General features: G+C 36.5%; 1 protein-coding gene across 2 annotated transcripts in view; it reads right to left on the bottom strand.

Annotated features, from left to right (window-relative positions):
* Nucleotides 1-21,184, bottom strand: part of LOC132150021 (BAI1-associated protein 3-like) — a 61,890-nt gene that overhangs the window by 22,340 nt on the left and 18,366 nt on the right. The window contains exons 3-17 of one of the 2 annotated variants that reach the window (XM_059559214.1): nucleotides 11,717-11,804; nucleotides 8,716-8,793; nucleotides 8,498-8,584; nucleotides 6,214-6,273; nucleotides 5,465-5,531; nucleotides 4,718-4,931; nucleotides 4,596-4,640; nucleotides 4,430-4,507; nucleotides 4,195-4,300; nucleotides 3,987-4,094; nucleotides 3,160-3,252; nucleotides 2,973-3,076; nucleotides 2,625-2,742; nucleotides 747-871; nucleotides 272-362 (exon numbers count right to left, since the gene is read on the bottom strand). In XM_059559214.1, the coding sequence (XP_059415197.1) occupies nucleotides 272-362; nucleotides 747-871; nucleotides 2,625-2,742; nucleotides 2,973-3,076; nucleotides 3,160-3,252; nucleotides 3,987-4,094; nucleotides 4,195-4,300; nucleotides 4,430-4,507; nucleotides 4,596-4,640; nucleotides 4,718-4,931; nucleotides 5,465-5,531; nucleotides 6,214-6,273; nucleotides 8,498-8,584; nucleotides 8,716-8,793; nucleotides 11,717-11,804 (1,462 nt within the window). Of the gene's footprint in view, nucleotides 1-271; nucleotides 363-746; nucleotides 872-2,624; nucleotides 2,743-2,972; nucleotides 3,077-3,159; nucleotides 3,253-3,986; nucleotides 4,095-4,194; nucleotides 4,301-4,429; nucleotides 4,508-4,595; nucleotides 4,641-4,717; nucleotides 4,932-5,464; nucleotides 5,532-6,213; nucleotides 6,274-8,497; nucleotides 8,606-8,715; nucleotides 8,794-11,716; nucleotides 11,805-21,184 lie in introns of both variants that reach the window. The other variant, XM_059559213.1, reaches the window with a different exon arrangement.

Here is a 21,184-nt window from a genome sequence, read left to right as displayed (position 1 = left end):
CCATCAATAGAAGGCCAAATACCAGTAGAAATTAACAGGGTCCATTACAGTTTCCATTAAAAACCAATAAAAGTCCCTATAACCAGTAAAACCATTAAAAAAAATGTTTAATGGTGTCTATTGTTTTTTGTTTTTGTTTTTTTTCAGCAGGGCTTATTTAATCCAAACTTTTGAACAGTAGTCTACATTTTGAAAATTGTGGCTTCAGTGTCCAAATACATTTTAGAACCACTGTATGTCTCACTGTTGTATGTCTGAATCACCTTATTACCTTTATAACTGTTGCTATTTCCAAGTGCAGTTCACTGCGGTTTGAACACACGACTCTGAAGGCTGCCATTGACTGCATGTGACCAATGCTCCTAAGGCACACATACATACATACAGCAGATCAATATACAAAGAACAGTTTCAACGACACCATGTGGAAACTGTATAAATTGTTTGTGTGTTGGTGTGTCTCTGAGCCTAGTATACTGTACTACATTGTAGTAGCGACACAAGAAATGCACACAGGATGTCAATGTTTGTGTGTCACACTACCCAATACAGATCTACCTATAGGAGTCTGAAAGGGCAGAGCACCATGAGTTCCCAAACACAGCTGCAATTGATGGCAGAAATATCTGAACTGGAATGGTTTTATTTTGGTCCTTCGGCCTGGAAATCGACCATATGAAGGCCTGTGAACTTATGTGTGAGTTCATGAGTCTTTGTAGCCTGTGTGTGTGTGTGTATGAATTCACCTCAGCATAAGCTCACAGCGTATGATGGCAGCAGAATTGTTGCAGGGGAATACTTGACGCATACTCTTCATTTGAGACAGGCAGTAATCACAGTAAAGTCTGAAGCTCTCTGCCAAGAGACCCTCCTGCACTCAGAAACACATAATTACAGACTGGACCCAGATGAAAAGAATTAGTCCCAAACTAGAGCCTTAGGGGGGAGTTCACGGAGAATTAATTACACCCGCTGACAGCACCGTTTATTTGCACACGCTGACTGTGTTGTTTTCCCTGCTGAAAAACCCCCCAGCTAAAACCTGGTAACCCAGCCTGGCTAGGCTGGTCAAGCTGGTTTTAGCTGGTTGTTGCAGCTGGTCTCCATATATATATATCCAATATATACATATATATATATATATATATATATATATATATATATATATATATATATATATATATATATATATATATATAAAGAAACATAAATGTCTTTAAAGGTGAAAAGGTTTTTAAATGTAAAAAATCTACAATCTACAGTACACTTAAAAAATAAGGTTCTTTTTAATATGAAGTAACAGTATTACTATTAGTATCGCTAGTATAACTTTTGGTTATGTATGGTTAGTATAACCATAAGAGTCTGAAGAACCCTTTTCTCTTAAAATGGTTCTTTGAGTTAGAGTTTATGGTTCTTTTTTGCCTCCTTTTTGATTTTTAAATCTGTAACTGTCAAAGTTACCTCATTACTGATTTTCTGGAGCTCAGCTATTCAACTACACAGACTGACTGTCAACACACTCTTGACAGGTACATTTTCTTTTTAAAAATGACTATACATTTAACTTTCAAATTGTAACTGGTTTCCTACCAGTCATGTCTTTTTCTCTCTGTTGTTTAAAAGAACATGTAACTGTGACCAGCTCGGCTCAGTTAAGAATACTTCTCTCCAATTCTCCATTAAATAAGTGACAGAGATATTGAATTTATGATTCATATTGCTAGATTTTTCATTACTTGTTTAATAGGTCATATATAGCACTTTTAAATCATGGATACTTATGGAACCTTATAAAAAGGATCCATTTTAGCACAAAAGGGTTCTGCTATTGTCACAATAAAATAATCCAATTTTGGTTCTGTTTAGAACCATTTTACTTAAGATTGTACTTTATTAGTGTACCATTCATGGTTTTATCTCACCAAAACTGTAAAAACTTGCCAATTTAGATCTTTTTCCACTTCAACCAATAGCTAGAGTTTGGGGCATTGCTTCTGTATAGCAAGCTGAGCTAGTAGGTGTCTAGCCATGGCTCAGATTTGTTTTACAGAAGTGCAAGATAAAATCTGAAAACCTGCCAAAATACACAAATACGGACAATAGGTAAAATAATGGGCAAATAACTGAATTTTAAAAGATAAACAAATTTGTTGGATTGTTTGGGTTTCAAAGACACCAAACTTGTGGCGTTTCTTCTTGACAGGTAAGCTAAACTCAAGTTTCTGCTACATTCTTTACTGTAAAGCCCAGATAAAACAGCAAGATGTTGTAAGGATAAGAATAACTGTTGGTAAATGATAAGTTTGATAATATTACAGTATTAGTGCGTACTTCACATTTGATTAGATGTATGCTTAAAACAAAAATATTGCATCCAAATACTCTCAGGCAACAAATCTCATTATCATGCAAATTTGCTTCTTAACTAAAAACGTCACATTCTACAAGCATATGCGTTTTACTGCAAAACAAGAACAAAAATGTTGATTAAGAAATTGATTTTCTGCAGTGCAATGAATTCACCCATATTGTGTAAAACACCAAAAAGCGCTGAGCCCCAGAGTGATCTCTGGTTTCTGTGCCCAGACATTGAGGGTCAGCGAGTTGTTGTAAAAACCCACCTGCTCCCCGTGCACAGCGGTATCCTCCCACTCTGCCTCCACGGTTTTCAGCAGCCTTAGGAGCAGAGCGTAACTCATCCTCTGAGAGCGGTGATGGCTGCTGTAACACTGCCAACGGCTGCAAACACATGCAAAAACATCCGTTTTACACACTAGTGTCAGTCTCACTGTTGGCAGGCATGTGTAGCTGAAGCATGCAGCGATTATCAGGATGGGTCTTGGTGTTAAAAGCATTTGCTGTTTTCATGCTGTTGTGCTCATCCTGTCAATAAACATGCTGACTGCATGGCATGTCACAGATGAGCTACTGTATAATCTCACTACAGGTTTGATGTTTAATATACGTACATGATGGCCTGCTGCAGAGGGGAGAGGTCGGCCTGCACTGCATGATGGGACAGCACAGTCCATGCAGCCGCACACACTTGTCCATTCCAGTTATAAGGCTCTTTCTGCAATTAAAATGGTGTGATGATTAATGATGAGCTCCTAAGTTTGATGCAGATGAATGCTAGGCAAATAAAAAAAGTGCAACCTGAATTTGATTATGTTCATAGTCCAGAATCTGGCTCAGCATCTTCTTGTGAATGGTCACATTGGAAGCCATTTTACTCAAGGCTGTGTCTCTCTGTTGAGCAGAAGTAGGAGTGATTAATAAATATTATGAAGATGAATAGGAATATTATAACCTTGAAGGAAAATTCTGCTATTTTTCTTTCAAAAACCTGCATGCTGCAAGTACTCTGACTTTCAAAAGTTTGGAGAAACATTTTTGTAATGTTTCTAAAAAGAACTCTTATGCTCATGAGCACGCATTTGTTTGTAAAAAAAACTGTAATGCTGTGAAATATTACACTAAATTTTCTATTTTAATGTATTTTAAAATGTAATTTATTCTTGTGATGTAAAACTGAATATTTCTGGGGAAACTGTGATTCTGTTCAGAATTCCATGAAAAAAATATAAATATAATTTAAATGCAGCATTATAAACGTGTTTCATAGTCACTTTTGATCAATTTAATGGATCCTTGCTGAATAAAAGTCCTAATTTTATTTTTTTAAAAATCTTACTGATCCCAAACATTTGAAAAGCAGTGCACTCACTACTCTTGTCCATTTAATGAAGTAAATAGGGAACTGGGTTTTCGAGTTCCACAATTACGGACTAGCACACATCTCTATTGAATAAGTAGATGGAAAAGTATTCTCCAACTGTATTCTAATTTTGTGTTCCACAGAATAATGTAGGTCATGCAGGTTTTGTTATTAATGAGGGTGAATACATAACAAAAGAATTTCCATTTTTAGGGGTTACTATCCCTTTAATAAATGCTGCTATATCTCAGGTGAGCAGTGGTACCTGAGTGGTAAATAGACGAAGAATCAGGTGACATTCTCCCTGAACTTTAGAGGCGCTGGATCTGGGCTCCAGCTTAAACCATTTATCATAACCAACGACTGGGATCTCCTAGTGAGGGACAGAAAGTGATCCAAAAGTAAATGCAATGACAAACACAATGAGTTGCCTTACTGTTATAGAAACTAAAGTGTGCGGAATTACTACTCACATTCAGCGGGACGTTGATGCAACCCAGGAAGTCATCAGCATTCTCTTCGCTTCCTGATGCAGCAGCCCCGTTAGCCCTCACGGATTTGGCAATTTGCTTGAAATATCTAATATTATGATGCAACCATTTGAGTCATACATTCAGCATGCAATTGAACCAGTATTTGCAGAGAATGTGTCAGACGTATCTCAGGCTCATTAGCTTTAAGACAACAGATGGTTGTTGTGTGACCTACCTGCCCATTCCTCTGAATCCACTAATTTCATTCAGTTTCTTACAGGCTTCCGCAACAGAAACATCGTCATCATGATCCCTTGGGTGGAAAATAACAAACAATTTTTCAGTGAGAAAAACAAAGATGACTGTTCTCGTTCTGAGGGACATATGTTGATGCATCCTACCATATGTCCAGATGGAGCAGGTCATTGTGAACATCATCAATGTCACTGTGGAAAACAAACACATTTAAAAATGCACAGATCATCTAATAATATCTATTCAATTCTAACAGTAGGATACTCACAAAACAAAGTGTTCATTCCACACTGGGTTAAGAGTCTCTGGTTTGACTTCGGTCACCTGGATATCTCGGCCCGCCAGCACTTCCTTAACACTCGAGCGCTTCTCTAACTTTTCCCGTCTCTTGCGAAAACTGAACTTCCTCTCTTTCTTCTCCTCAGTGTCTTTGGGTGACTGTCCCAAGAGGATTCCCAGCATGCAGTAGGGGTCACTATAGCCTACACAGCAGCCACAGACAAAAAATGTTCACAAATTAAACTCAATAAAGGTCAGAATAAATGCTTTCAAAGCATATAAACAAATGGTCTGTTTTAATGGAATAATTTTTGTGTTCTTTTTTTAGTGCTATGTACTTTTAAATGACTAACATGTACTTTTAAGATACTAATATGCACTATTTAAGGGTAAATTAGATACAAAGATATACTTTTTTAGCCTTTTCTTCCTTATGGTAGAACCTAGTGACAGCTTTGTACCTTTTTTGAGAGTGTGATGTGAATTTTGGCTCATCAAAAGGAGAATAAAACTTTGCAGACAAAATAACGTTTAAAGTGATACATTCTCTGTGATGCTTTAGTTAAAATAAATAACATTTCCTTTGAAGATTTTCTAAGGGATATAGGTATTATGTCTAGATGTGAATGTTTTGTCTTGCTGTTGTAAAAAAGTAGGTGTCATAGGGTACATCAAAAAGACATTAAAATTAGAAGCAAAACGCACAAATAATTCACCAAAGACAAAAACATCTTACCATTTGCATCTTTCGCCATGAGATTCTTGCCTTTCATTACAGAGACCCTGAGAGAAAAGCTGGCTTTCTACAAAAGAATGTTTCAGACATGGATTTGAACGCATCATGGCAGTAATAAAAACTAAGCATGTTTTATTTGCTGTTCGACATGGTGGCGGCACCTCGAGTGAGTGCACAGTAAAATAAATGAAAGCACGCCGTGCTGTAGTGCCAAGGCCTGTCGAGAGGAAAGAAATCAATAGAGATTTTCTTTTTCAGATGTTAGAGGTGAGTATATTATGTATGAAACAGGCAGTGGGAGACTGCTGTTCAAATGAAGGCTCGGAATTATGAAGGCATAATTCATCATTATGATGCACATTCAAATAGCACAACATTTATCTGTTCTTTTCAAAGACCTTTAAGAGGTTAAAAGAGGTAACTGGAGCTTCTTTCATTCTGACATTTCAAAGTTTCTTTGGCCTTGCAAAAGATAAAACTTGAAAAAAATTTTATGTCATTGATTCTGCATATGTTTAGTAAGAGAGGCTCTTTACAGATATCAGTATTTTCCACTTGTTGAAGAATTATTTTACCTTCACTCATACGGAAGAAGAAAAGAGTGAAATCTGACTGTAAAGAAATTAGAAGTTGGCTCTTAATATCGAGCAGGCAGCAGACACCACTATTGCTATGACTGTCAGAACAAAAGCTTGATAAAAAGAGAGTCATGTTTGTAATGTTGGACAAAATCTATGTGAGACCCTCACCTTGGATTCTCTGACTCTCTGAAGGATGATGTCATGCTCCTCTTGACCCATATCAAAGACCTGATTGAGAGAATGATCAGAGAAAAGATTGGTTTCTAAAAAAAAAAATAGCATTTTGAATATGAAGTCTTTATGACTGGGTATAATGGTTATAGTAATGCAATGACATAAGTTTTCACAAGTCTTTAAAAATCTAATTCTTCAGCATACAGTACCTTTATGTATGTATTTTTTTATTAAAAATAAATGTATATATTTTATTCTGCAAAGATGCAATTAATTGATCTAAAGTGACTGTAAAGACTTTTCAAATGTTACAAGAGCATTTCTATTAAAAATAAATGCTATTTTTATGAAGTTTCTAATCGTCAAAAAAAAAAAAAAAAAATTCCTGACATAAGCATTTCACGATTTCTTCTTTCCCCAGGGCCATATTCTTGGTTGTTTTTGCACTGTCAGTAAGAACTCTCTCTGAATTAATGCAAAACTGACAGGCATCATAGTCATAATTCAGAATGGCATTCAACATTGTCAACAATTGGATTTCGCCCTCAGTCCAACTATTGCTGTTCAATGTTTGTGGAGTTAAGGTCAACATGGCGGGTGCAATGGTTTATCACTGGTAGTTCTTATTGTGCCTGGTTAGACCCTACATTTAAATAGGATCTAATGCAGTCCCCCCAAAAAGAGTTCCTGTAACTAAAATCATTTCCAATTCTTGTGGTGCAAACATGGCAAAAAATATCTCTACAAATAGTTATAGGAACTATGAAAAGATTTGGTGCAAAAGCCTCTTATGTTGTTCGTGGATCTCTAATCTCTAATTTGGAGTCCAAGTGAAGTGTCAAATAATTGCTGATAAGCACAACTTGATTCCAAGCTCTGACTTTTAGTTTACAGGGGTTGACAATAAGCACTGTGTTTTAAGACTTTCGGGCCACAGCATGCATCATGAAAGTTTATAATTTTAAAGCATTTAAGCGCAAGAAAACTCAATTCATAATCAGTGCAATGCTTTCTGTCTGTACGGTGCAAACAATTCACAAACCCCAAATGGAGTCCTTTTTTGGAACTTCTTGAACTTTAACTGGCAAATATACCTGATCAATTTGAACAATAAAACAACTTAAAAGCATTCAAGCACAAGAAGATGTGAAAAACAACTCCATTCAGTGTGTTCTGCATGCAAGGCATGCACACATAGATCCGTGTCACAGGCCGCTTATTATTATTTATTCTCTCCACATCTTCATAAAACAGCATGTCAAATACCCATCTTGGCGGGTATACTCGAAAACAGTCAGTTATGCCTTAAAGGAACACTCCACTTTTTCTGAAAATAGGCTAATTTTCAACTCCCCTAGAGTTAAACAGCTGAGTTTTTCCATTTTCAAATCCATTCAGCCAATCTCCAGGTCTGGCGTTAGCACTTTTAGCTTAGCTTAACATAGATCATGGAAAATTAGTACTAATCAAGAAACTTTGCTGCCATACCATGGGTGCAGCAGGCGCAGTGATATTACGCAGTGCCTGAAAATAGTCCCCAGATAATTTGTGTAGTTGCAGCAATAGCAGCGTTTCTGGGGACTATTTTCAGGTGCTGCGTAATATCATTGTGCCTGCTGCACCCATGGTATGGCAAAGTTCCTTGATTATTACGCCAGAATGAGAGTATAGTTCTTAGTTCCTAGAAAATGTTGGCAAGACAAGTACAAATTTGAACCACTGGACCGACCAGGGTAGTGGAAAAAAACTGATCATACTGATCAAAAAACATAGATCAAACACTTCAAACGTAAGACCTGCTGCACCTCAGTGTTAGAGGTCTCAGAATGGAATTAGGCTCCTCTGGAGTGACAGGGGTTTCATGGGTGTAATATAAGCACCGAACATCAATCCCCATTGGGCACGGGCTTTGATGTTTAATCATGTCTGAGACAAGAGCATCTGCTCCAACTAATAAAACCAAGTCAAAGTAAACAAACCCCCCACCACCATCCAAGCACAACCCTGTGTTCGCCTACAATCCCTTCAAGGACTAGCTTTTTTTTTTTTCTCAAGAATACAAGCGCTTTGAAAACAAAAGATAAAACAAAAATGGTATTTATTGTGTATTTCATTTCTATTTAGAAATCAATCAGAGCATTATATTTATTTAGGTCTTGGTGGATTTGAAGCACCAGAGACACAACACACATTGTGATATATTGTGTTGTTATGGAGGGATGCAGGAGCGATTGAATCATGCATTATGTAATTTATTGAGAAAACAACAAAGTTGCACCTTCTGCAGGTAGCTGAAAATGTCCCCTTCGTTGGTAACATATTCTGGTGATGGTACCCCAACGCGATTAACCACGGTGTAGATTGCCTCCTCATACAACAAATCCAGCTATAACAGAATGATTTATTTCAAAAAGAAGAAAAACCACAAAGTACCACAAGAAGGAATCATGATATCTGTATAACTGTTGCTTTTGAAAGGATGACCAAGAGACTCACCTCATCCCTGGTGGATCGCTCTGGAACAAAAGCCTGGTCTTTGCACTCCGGGGGTGGAGGAGCACAGCTGCTCTCCTCCTGTAAATGCATGAGGATGGAGAACCAATAAAAAAAAAACAAAGATGACAGGTGAGGTGATCAATGAAGAGTGGGGAGATCATTAATTGTGCGTAACAATGAGCTCAAAGCAGCTCTCTAGCCATGTAGATTCAAAGGCTTCACCGGCTGAGAGCAATGAGCTGACAAGAGGAGAGTTCATGAGCCCCTCAGAATTATCCTCGGTGAGAAATTAATAATTTGATCCAAAATATAAGCTTGTTTTTATTTGAGCTTCACTAATAGGTTAAGGGCATCTTGACAATGGCACAGCGATAAACTCCCACTTTTGTCGATGAACGTCATTTACTTTTTTATTGGCGAATCTACAACAACAATCAGTTCCGCAAGAGGAGTGATTTGAGACGAATGTTCTAATCAATGTCTTCACAATCAGCTATTTCAGGGAGAATCTGAAAATAAATAAATAAAAATAAATAACACAGAAAATAAAACTCAGATAGAAAGGTTTTTACTACCAGTGATAGAACCATTGTATTAATTACTATGGGCCATAAATAAAGCACTTATTCGGTACCAAATGGTTATTAATTAATAGCCTCACTATATTAGGTTTGTGTGCTATTCATAATTAATTCAAGATTTAAAAAACAAAACAAAAAAAACATTCCATTTGAATTTGATTCCTTCACCTAATATATTTGTATTTAATTTATATATAGTTCTGTATATTTAACACATTTATGGACAAGTGTGAAAGAACATTTCCCAGAATGCCATGCCTGTTGAATTTCTGAGTGCCTTCCATTTTTTCAGCAGCCTTGTTTCTGGAAGTATTTTTCCCAAATTGATTTTTTTTTTAATTCATGAACCAAACCATCTAGCTACAAGGTGAAAAACAACATCACAAACTTTAATTTAAAGCAAAAATGGAAAACTGGACACAAAGTACAAGATTATGTACTTAATGCTTTTAGTGAAGAAACTATACTCCCATAAAGCATTGTGAATGATATAAAAAAATAAATGTTGAAATAATGTTGACTAATGCTTCAACAAAAGCATACAAAAACTATTAAACTTTGTAGCCTTTAAGAAAGTCTATTTTTAATGATTGATAAGTCATTGTTAAAAATCAATTCCACATATGGAGAAAATGAATGAGATTTTTACTTCCAGGAGCATGACTGTTACACTCTACTGTGAGTAGGTAAATTACACTTCCTCTAATTTCAAATCAACTTCCTGTGGGTGTGGCCAATTCAATTAAAAGTTCAGCAACAGTCACTTGATCACAAAATCCCAAGATAACAGCTAGCAATTCACTAGCAATAACTCTAGTACTGACTGTTGTCAAGAGTTCATGAATCCACTGTAAGGAAAACTGAGCCAGAGATATGTGCGTGGGAAGTTATTAAGGAGGGATTCTCTTGTACCCAAAAAGAATAGTGCAGCCCATTTCATCTTTGTCAAAGACCACCAGAATGGTCCAGAAACATCCACCAGAGTGAAGAGATCAAATACTTCAGACCCTCTAGCAGACATGCCATATGGTGGTGGGAGTATCATGATTTACAGTCTAAGATCCAGATAGCTCGCAGTCTTTGTGGGTATAATGAATCCTAATTGTACTCTTCATCTCCACGGCAGTACTGCCGACTAACACTTGTGAATTTCTCTGTCCGCTTTGTATCCAGTCTCACTAGGCATTGCATTTCATTCTGCACTACATTTATTATTTTTGTCTGTCAATTAGGTTAGCTGACATTTATTACCGTTATTACATGAAATTTCCTCGTATCATTGCCACCGTCGCTGTAAGGTTGTGGAGGACATATTATTGTTTTTCCTTCCAGTTTGACTATAATGAGAAGAGTGGAACTAAACCTGACTTGGCTTATACAGAAAAATATACTAGTGAATGTCAGGATATACGTCCTCGAGGTGAAGCCGAACTGTGTGTAGATTGTGCATCGCAATGCTAATGATCTTAAACACAAGTAAATCAATAACGGAAAGGCACAACCAGTTACATTTTGTGTTTTCCAATGGTCAAGTCAAAGTCCTGACCTTTAGTCAAATGAAATGTTGTGGCATGACCTGTTCAAGCACAAAAATCTTTAAAATGACGTAAAGAGAAATTCATGCAAGGGTTTGCTTAAGAACATGCATCCTTTCTTCAGTCCTTCATAATATATATATATATATATATATATATATATATATATATATATATATATATATAAATATATATATATATATATATATATATATATATATATATATATATATATATATATATATGTGTGTGTGTGTGTGTGTGTGTGTGTGTGTGTGTGTGTGTGTGTGTGTGTGTCAATATTCTTATTTCCAAGTACAAAATGTACTTTAACTACTTTGTGATTCATTAATTTCATGCATCAAGGGATAAAGGAGAAAATTTCTATATCAAGGTTTGCACCGTTTTCCCCTCAAAGATGATGAATGTTGGATTACTGTGTTCAATGACAATGCGGAAAAGCGTAATTTCACACATTAATTGCATGATTAGATCTTAAGGATGCCATTTCTGTAGGATTCTTCAATAGTGAGTATACAATACTATCCATTATAAATGTTAATACTGTTTTTATCACCCAGAACCACTTGGAGGCAAATTCTACTCAGCCAGCATTGATCGCTGTCCCTTTCAACATTTACTGCTAGAACAGTAGGAGAGGAACGCTCTTCAATAAACATCTAATTCAAGCACATTAACTCTGACGCTGTCTTTATATGAGGGGGAAAAGGGAGGGCGAGTTTCTGTGATGGCTGAATCCCGCAGCAATGCTCAGGAGAAAGAGCTGCTTTAATATGACCTGATTCTTCATCACACGGGGGAATGTGGTGACAGGGATACACCTTGGTAAAAGCAGGGATGCAATCTTTTGAAGAATGTGGTTACCTCAGTTTGGCCGGCAGACAGCAGACTATCCTGTTTCTGGAGGATTTTATTCATGCGGTCAAAGAAATCCCCGTTTCCCCTGGCAACCCTGGAAATAGAGACGGATCAGTTCAGTTGCGGAACATTTCACCCTTGTTTACATTTAATTACACAATGTGGCTTCAAAAAGAGTTTCCCCTCCTTTCCTTTTTTTTTTTTTTTTTTACCCTGGCACTGATACACTGTAATCACTATCACATATATGCTGAATGGACCTCTGGAGTGCTTCTCATTCACACTAATAAGATAAGATGAGCAACATTGAGAGATCTTTGACAGGCATCCAAACGCTTGTTTTGGGCTGACATGTAATTACTGGAACATAGATAAATGGAGAAGTGGTAATAAACTGTCAAATTGTCAAATTTAGGCTGAAACTGAGAGCGTTGCCGACATGAGGACAAATTAGTATGAAGCTTTTACTTTCAGACAACGCTAAGTTTTAAGAGAAGTAAAAATGTTTTTGTCATGACAGTAAAGTTAAACTTCTCTATTCTATGTGAACACTGATATGAACCATAATAGACAATAACAGTTGCTACACGGGATGTGCTGAACACCTTCTTCTGAATAATACAAATAATGACTTATAACAGAAACGAATAATGAATCACCTATTATAAAAGAGAATATATTCACTGTAATAATTATCCAACTTGCAACATAACAAGTAACATGTTTAATGAATATATTTAAAATGACAACACTAGTAAAAAACAAAAGTAATATATTTAAAATACATTTTTTTAATACTAAGTATAGTTCAAATCAAATCTATTTACTGACATATCACTCGAGACTTACTGATATAAAAAAAAATTCAACTGTTTTTGCGCGCTACTTGTGAATAATGCACATATCTTAATATTAAGCCTAAGTTTGTTTAAATGTCACTATTGATAAGGATTGTATGATTGTTAAATAACATCCATCTTTAAATGTAAGATATTTAAAGTGTACCTGAAGAATAGTTGCAATAGTTCCAGTTTAGCATAACCAAACATACTTCAGTTTATCTGTAGTAGGATCTCAGCAGTACATTTCTGCACAATGAAAGTGAAAAATTAGTTGCTCCAATTGAGCAGAGTATACCACTGTAGTATTAAAAGTCAAATTGCAGGGTATTTTTATTAAGTATATAAATATGTAAATGTATTTGTAGTATTTTTCACTAGGGATCACAATAGTGAGTTTTTATTAAAACTAACAGGACTAAAGTGTGAACGTCATGAATGAAAATGCTTATGGTGTGATTTCAAGTTTTGGTGGTCACACTGTCTCTCAGTTTATTGTGTGTCTCAGAAATCCAAATTGTAATACTATGAGATACGTATTTTTCACTTTTAAAATGTCTATTTTGCCTAAATCCTTTAAACCTAAAATGCTTCTGGGTTCCTCTTTTAGCTTTATAAGGCGGTAAAAAAAGGAATGTGTGAGATAATTGCACAGGTAAGACTCCTATATCTTTGCTGGTTTGTAATTATCAAATGACTTAACCAGTTTCTCCAGATAAATTTTGCTGATAAAAATTGCATTATTTCACTAGTTGGATAGTACCAAACTAGCACTAACTTTGGGTGTGTTCCAAACAAGCTAATCACGGCTGTTTCTAGAAAGCATGAACTTTATTGCACATCATTCAAACCATATTTGTTAGAACTGTCGTTAATGACTTGCATACACACATGTGCATGCTAAACTGCCACTTTAATTCTCCTAAATATACCAGAAATAGAATATAAATTGTAAAATGTATGGAATTACAGATCCAGATTATACTGCATGTTATGCTGATTATTTTGCTCAAGTGCATGATCTATTTAAGTCCACATGTCATAATAACAAGAAACTATGCTAGTAACCACAGGCCGAAAGCTGTAGTTTCAACCACACAAGTTTGTGATGCTATTTGCAAATGTTCTTTGGAACTATGGATTCAAGAAACACCAAATCGTTGAACTATATGGAAAATTATGAATCTTGCAATCATAGTTGGCTACTGGTGTTTTTGCGAAATGCACCCCAGACCAATGCATAATGGATATGCATGCTGGTCTTTTCAGCTAGGCAGGTAATCCGTTACTTTACACATCTGAAAGAAGGGGATCAGAAAGCAGATGTGGCTCAGTCAAGCTAAACAAACAAACATGGTGGGAAACACTGACAGCAGATTTCAGGGCTTGTTGTGGACCTTGTTGCTTCACGTTTATCTGCAGAACGCCTGTGCTCAGTGGGGATTGAGGTGACAGGCCTCCCTATCCCTCTGACAAGCCTGAAAATCAACAGCTTGAAACGTCTCCTCGAGAAAGGCCTTCATGGAGATAAGAAGATGATGGACATTTTCCGTCCTCATTAGTCAATGCCGCACTGCTTAAACATCATCAATGCAACAAGTATACAATCACGTCTTGTCGCTTCCGATCAAGACTCTTACATACTGTCCAACTTAATTTATCTTATCACCAGGCGATCCGAGGAGGAGGTGGTAAGCGAGCATCTCCCACAAACCAGGGGTGAACTCCTGGACCCCTGCCACTTGCTAATTTTCCAGACCCGGTCGTCATGGTGATGATAGCACATTCAATGCAGGATTGGTTGGCAGAGTGCAGCACCTAGGGAATATCGCCCATCTCTCCTGCTCTGCCCTGCCTGACTTCAGCAGAGTGTAGAGGAATGAGCAGGGAATGCATCAGTATGGCCATACAGCTGTCCGACCACCTCAGTAGGCTCCAGCCCCCAGTCTCTCATTATTTATCCAGCCCACAGCACTCCAGACCATTTCTTTATAAACACCATCACAGCAGGTGAGCATTTACACCCATTTACACATTTAAAGTCTCAGTTGATTCTCATAGATGCCAATGAGATAAAAAGAAGTGTGAAGGCACTGCATGCAATTTCAGCGATTTGCTAACTTCCGCTATTTTGCTTATTTCAAGAACACACCCACCGTCCAAAATCCAAACCTCCAAAAACATGTCTGCAAAATCACATACTTCCCTATTGTAAAGTAAATGAAGTACTATGTCTGAATTCACAGCATTCATAAAACAGTAAACAAAAGGTCCCTGGAAGACCTACTCTTCCCAGTGAGATTATGTAGTGCACATCTGATTTCACTGTAAGCCACAGGAGGGGATTTGTGAATGGCAGTGAAAGGACTAATGCAACTAATGATTACAACTAATGCTGGTAGGTCACATGACAATGACAACATGATGGATGTAGTACATCCAGATTCCATTTATCCATACTATAGAACATTATTTTTTTTAAAGGTCTTTAAGTATGTACTTTTTCAAAATAAGTATCTACTCAGAAAGTATGCAATTTTGCATGCAGCCTTATGTTTTTAGTTACGTGTGATTTTTGACTCAGGCAATATGTTCCAATAAGTTATGGTCCCATGAGCACAGATGGCAGATATCAAATAACAGGTATTATAGACATCCTTGGCAACCATGCAAAATGATTGAAAGGCAGAGACTGTTTCTGATTGGCTAGTTTCAGAGGCTGCTTCTCTCGCTATTTTCAGCTATTTACAGAGCCTAGTACTGTCAGATAGAGACAGGTAGTGATGTATTTCAGTATTTCAGAGATTTCAGAGAGGCAAGCAACAGCAAGCTAGCTTTGAAAGCATAGGATCCCAAATCACTCTCCAAAGCCAGGCCTCCTCCAAAACATATGAACCTGACAGACAGAGGCTAACCAGCAACACGATAAGTGACAGCGTTGGTGGAGGATTGAATGCAATGCTGGCAGATTACCTCATGTCTCCTTCGGTGAGAAAATATTACAGTAAATGCATAATATTACAATAATAATGCCTTTCATTCTCGGTCACTCTGCAATAGCATAATGGAACGCACTGATGCCGTTTCATGTCTCCGTGAACAGGGTGCACAGAGGTATGCAAATACATATGTTGACAGGCAAATAGGACAGCCTATTATAGGCCCCAGACCGAGGGATATGATTAGATGAGCATTTTATAGTACTACGCCTTCCACAGATCATATAAATACATATTAATACTGATTTCACATGGACTATTTTATCGATGTCTTTACCTTTATGAGCCTTGGATGTGGTAGTTGCGTTGCTGTCTATGGAGGCTCAGAAAGCACTCGGATTTCATCAAAAATATCTTAATCTTTGTTCTGAAGGTGAACAAAGGTCTTAAAGGTTTTGCATTTCAGGGTCAACTATCGCTTAAACTTAGTGATTACTATCAAGTTGTGTAGAGACTTTCAAACAGCATAATTATTATTATTATTTTTTTTTTTTTAACCAAATTACCTACCCTGCTTTTAAAAGAAACATCTGAGACATAACTGACAAAGCTTTTAAACGGTGACCTCTGAGCTGTAATATTTTACTCTGAGTGATGCTAAAAACCAATAAGCTTGCTGTTTAAAAGTCTTGAACATTTTGCGTCTGTGCTAGGCTTTATATCTTCAGTCAAAGCTTTTAAACCTGGATTATTACAATTTCTGTGATTTATACGAATGCAAGTGACACACACACACACACACACACACGCATGCACCAAGCACGCACGCACGCATGCACACACACACACACACACACACACACACACAAATATGCACAAAGCTTATTTGGCCATCCACATTCATGTTGCTAGGAAACAGACTTTTCCATCAAGCTTTTTATTATTTTAGCAATATTGTTTATTTTCATTATTCAGAACTCAAAGATTGTATTGGAGAACAAAAAATGAAAAAGTAAATGATTTACTGGAATATCACAAACACACACAGATACAAGTGTATGAATGCGGGAGCTTCCCGCCGACTGGACTTCAGAGGCACAGAACAAAAAAATACAGCTTGGCACTTATGAATCAGATGAATGCCCAGCAAAATTAAATGTTAAGTACGCAATAATCATCCTTTGGTTAAGGTGAAATTTAGAGACAAATAATTTCGCCGAGTTTGTGCAGAAAATAAAAGTAATGCTCACCCACACAACAGGAAATAAAATTGTGGATGGAGCTCATTACCTCTGATTCCATTCGGTCCCTCCAGGTCATACTGCATGTGATTACGCTAATTTCTAATGCTGCCGCCAATCACCTGTATTCCTCATATTTTCCGCTGTGTACTGTGGGTGCATCATAATACAAGATCTTTCTCTTAACCAGGTCATTTAGATGACTGTCAGAGCTATATGAAAGTTACACATCCAGGTTCCTACTGCAGTTTATATCAAGTAAACATGGCACTGAACTGTAACAACTCCCTCTCGTCTTAACAAAAGTCTTTATTCTTATGGATGATTAAGAATTTAATCTGTAATTTGACTTTATTGTTTGGTTCTTCTAGTTTGTCACAATCTGTGCTGTCAAAATTATTATTTTTTGATTAGCTTTCACGTTGAGTGTGCAGTATTAGCTTTGCACAATATGTGGTAACTGGATAAAATACTTAAAATTGTTATATTAATTTAAAGTCATGGGCTCAAATAGTCACTTTTATCTTTTTAAGAAAGATAAATGTAACAAGAGAAGCTTACAATTCTTGGTTCCAAAACTCAAGACTAGCTAGCATTATCATAATTAATTATTATAATTATCATTTTTCCTTTGCTTTTTATACTCCCTTACCGACCAGAAGTACAACATTTTGCACGTATCTGTAATGATGTGATTCAGTAAAAAGCTTGTGGTGGAGAAACCCTCCACCTCTTTCTCCTTTTAAAATGATGACAAATTGCTCTCTGTGCGATACAAAATAAAATGTTCTGCTATTCGCTGTAGTGATCAACTCAAATTAATGTGCATGATTAGATCCTAACAAGACAAAAGAAAAGCTATTACAAACTGTCTGATCTAATCAATAACTGAAAAAATAAGGGAAACCCTGCTCTGATTCAGGAGATATGGGACATCAGTGGCTACAGAACTCAAAAATCCAAAGGTTTAGAGGTTTGTTTAATCTAGTTTATCCCATATTCTCATTCAGTATGTTTTTATTGTCCTACCACTCAACATGGGTCAACATCATCAGACACACAAATGATTATAATAAAGAATGAGATTTTCAGTTCGTTCTAAATATTCAACCACATATGTATTGTATTTTGCATTCCTTTTGGTTTTCAGGTTTGCTATAGTTTGTATAGTAGTTGGCTATTATTATAACTTATCTACAAAATTTTAAACAATTATATATTTTTTCTATACAATTTATATGATGGAGATGACATAATATGGCTGTTACATGCAAAATATAGGCTAATAGTAGCAAAATAAGTAAATAAATTTTCACATGTTAAGAGTAGTTAACTAACCAAGTTAAAGAAGTTCACTTCCAGAATGAAAATTTCCTGAAAACCCCCATGTCATCCAAGATGTTCATATATTTCTTTTTTCAGTCGCAAACAAATTAAGGTTTTTGAGAAAAACATTCCAGGATTTTTCTCCATATAGTGGACTTCAATGGGAGCCAATTGGTTGAAGGTCCAAACTGCAGTTTCAGTGCAGCTTTAAAGGGCTCTACTACACGATCCTAGCTGAGGAATGAGGGTCTTATCTAATGAAACAGTGATGAACATGGCAAGACATTAGTGATGTGTCGTTCGTGAACGAATCATTCTTTTATAACGAATCTTTTAGGTAAAGGAATCGTTCTCGTTCACATAATCCACTGACTCATATTTCTCGTTCACTGAAGTTCCTCCCTCCACAGCAGTGCGGCGCTATTAGCAGTGCATGTGCAGCTAAACAACCATTTCATCCTGTCAAAGAATTACTCAACCTCGAGCCAATAGCCTTCGAGTATGACATGTGATGGAGCATGTGATTTGTTGAATGTAGTGATTGAATACGCCCTTCAATGAACAGTTTCATATGAGTCTGAACGAGATCTAGAGATCTTATCGTTCGTGAACGAAATGACTAAACTGATACCCATGTCATTCGTGAACGAGTTGAATGATTTAGTAAATCTCGTTCGTGAATGAAATGACTGAACTGGCACACATGTCGTTCGTGAATGAGTTGAATGAACGGATACGTCGTTCGTGAATGTAATGAACTGGTAGCTTATCTCGTTCGTGAACGAAATGAATGAGAGTAAACCGGGTTAGTCTGCCATTTAGCATGTCAATCTCGCAAAATGCAAAGCACAGTTATAGGTACTGTGCACATACGCTTGTTTTGATATTTAGCATACAGAATTCCACGTTTAATCCCCGATTTATGAATGTAAATATATATAATATACAACCTATCTGACCAAACAATTAAAATGCTAATTGGGCAAGAAAACCTTGTGCTTTGTTCATCTGAACAAGTTAATTAGACTTAATATATTGAATGCGATTATGCACACATTTTAATGAAGCCAGATCAGTTTTTGTAACAAGTGAATACATTCGTTGACTTAAGACAAAATACATAATACACTCTTTTTTTTGCCACCTGCTGGCATATTTTGTGTAATACAAAGAAATGAAAACTGAATGAATCAATGAAGATTCTGAATGAATCATTTTGGTGAACGAACTGAAAATGAACAAATCTCTTGAAAGAATCATAATTTCCACCACTACAAGACATGAACATCTTGGATGACACGGGGGTGAATAAATTAAGAAATTTTCATTCTGGAAGTGAATAAGCCTTTAATATGGACTAACCATTAAACACGTTTATTAATCTTAGTTTGTGTTAAATTCAACATCTAATAATACATTTCTTAATGTTGTGTAAGTATTAATTAATGGACTTGTCACAAACTAACAATGAAAACCTCTAGAGATCTTATCGTTCGTGAACAAAATGACTGAACTGATACCCATGTCGTTCGTGAACGAGTTGAATGATTAAGTAAATCTCGTTCGTGAACAAACTAAATCTAGCAAACATGAATTAATATTGTATCAAATGTATTACTCTGTTAGTTGATGTCAGTTGATGCATTATCTATAAGTACAAAAACTACAGGGAACTTATTGTAAAGCAGTGCACAAAATATAAGCATAATTGGATCAGATTATTGAAAAATGACAACATCAAAAAACCTTGTTGAACTCAAAGCATGTGAAATATATATATATATATATATATATATATATATATATATATATATATTTTAATGCTCTCATAAAGATCATCCAGTGTTGACAAAAGGGACCAATACAGCTGTGAAATGTTTTTATTTTGTATTTTTATACATAGTAGGCCTAATATATGAGTAATAAAATAGTAATACAGTAATCTCTCATGAATCTGTGCCTGGCATTGGGATCTAACTCCACATAATCATTTTCAAACGTTTCCATTGATCTGAAGATCTTACACAGGCTGTAATCAGGGTCACCTGTGATGTGAATAAGGACGGGACACTCCACACAGCTTTCTATCATTTGCATAATATTAATGAGTATCTGGGTTACAGGTACTAGTTCTCTTTGGTGCTAATGAAGGAGACAAACAACTTCCTGCTGACCTAATGATGGCAATCATATAGCCAGAGGCAACGGCAGCTAACGCACTTCAGAATCTCATAGGAGGCTGACTGAATCCTGTCTAGTCCAGCGGCTAGTTAGGAAAACAATGGAGGGATTGCGTGCATTGACCGTTGCTTGTTACATCTGGCCGGCAATGACAGCAATCACCCTCGTGTACGGTATAAAAAAACATTAGCGGAGAAGGGGACATCAAATCAAGCGCAAAACAATCATTTAGTTCAGCTCTGCACGTAACAGGTGTTTTTCCCTCAGACAGAAGAGGTGCAGTCATTAAAAATAAAGCAGCTCATATTTTAGGAGCAGCTGTGATAAACAGACGTGTTTTGGTTGCTATAGAAACCTCAAGGTTCATATGCCCATCATTACGTTTGGCTTTGAAATCAGTCGAAAAGGAATCAAAACAAGACAGATAGAGAGGACGACTGAAAAACAATCAACTTTGTTTAGCTACAGCAGTGAACCCATTCTCCACATACATGTTTGTGGACGTGAAGTTGATCATATAGCACTAAATGGACAAAAGGAGACAAAATAAGTTAAAGTGGGACAAAATAAGTTAAAGTGATGTCTTTACAAGTATATAAAGCAGCAAATACACAAGATAGGGTAAAAAACATGTTCTATTCTTCTAAAACCAGTGGAGATGTGCTGGAAAACACTTAAGCCATGTTATATTTATAGCCTCTGGTATAAGGTCTTTCTTTGCCTTTTCGTAAAGATCAAACAGACTTGCATTACCGTTCTTCGCTAACCACAGAGACCAAACCACTTTTATCATTTCTGCCTGGAAATTGTCAAAAAAAACCTGGCCTGAATGGACAAGAAAAGCCTGTAATACTGCACAGAGCCAGAAAGGTAATTGTTGCATGATCCCAACCCGTTCTCATCTCAGGGCGTCATATAAGTCCGTTTTGTCACGTCCTTCTGCGTTTT

Source organism: Carassius carassius, chromosome 1, assembly GCF_963082965.1.
Source record: "Carassius carassius chromosome 1, fCarCar2.1, whole genome shotgun sequence".
Classification (NCBI taxonomy): Eukaryota; Metazoa; Chordata; class Actinopteri; order Cypriniformes; family Cyprinidae; genus Carassius; species Carassius carassius.
The sequence above is the reverse complement of the archived record's forward strand: the minus strand, read 5'-3'. Positions and strand labels throughout refer to the sequence as shown.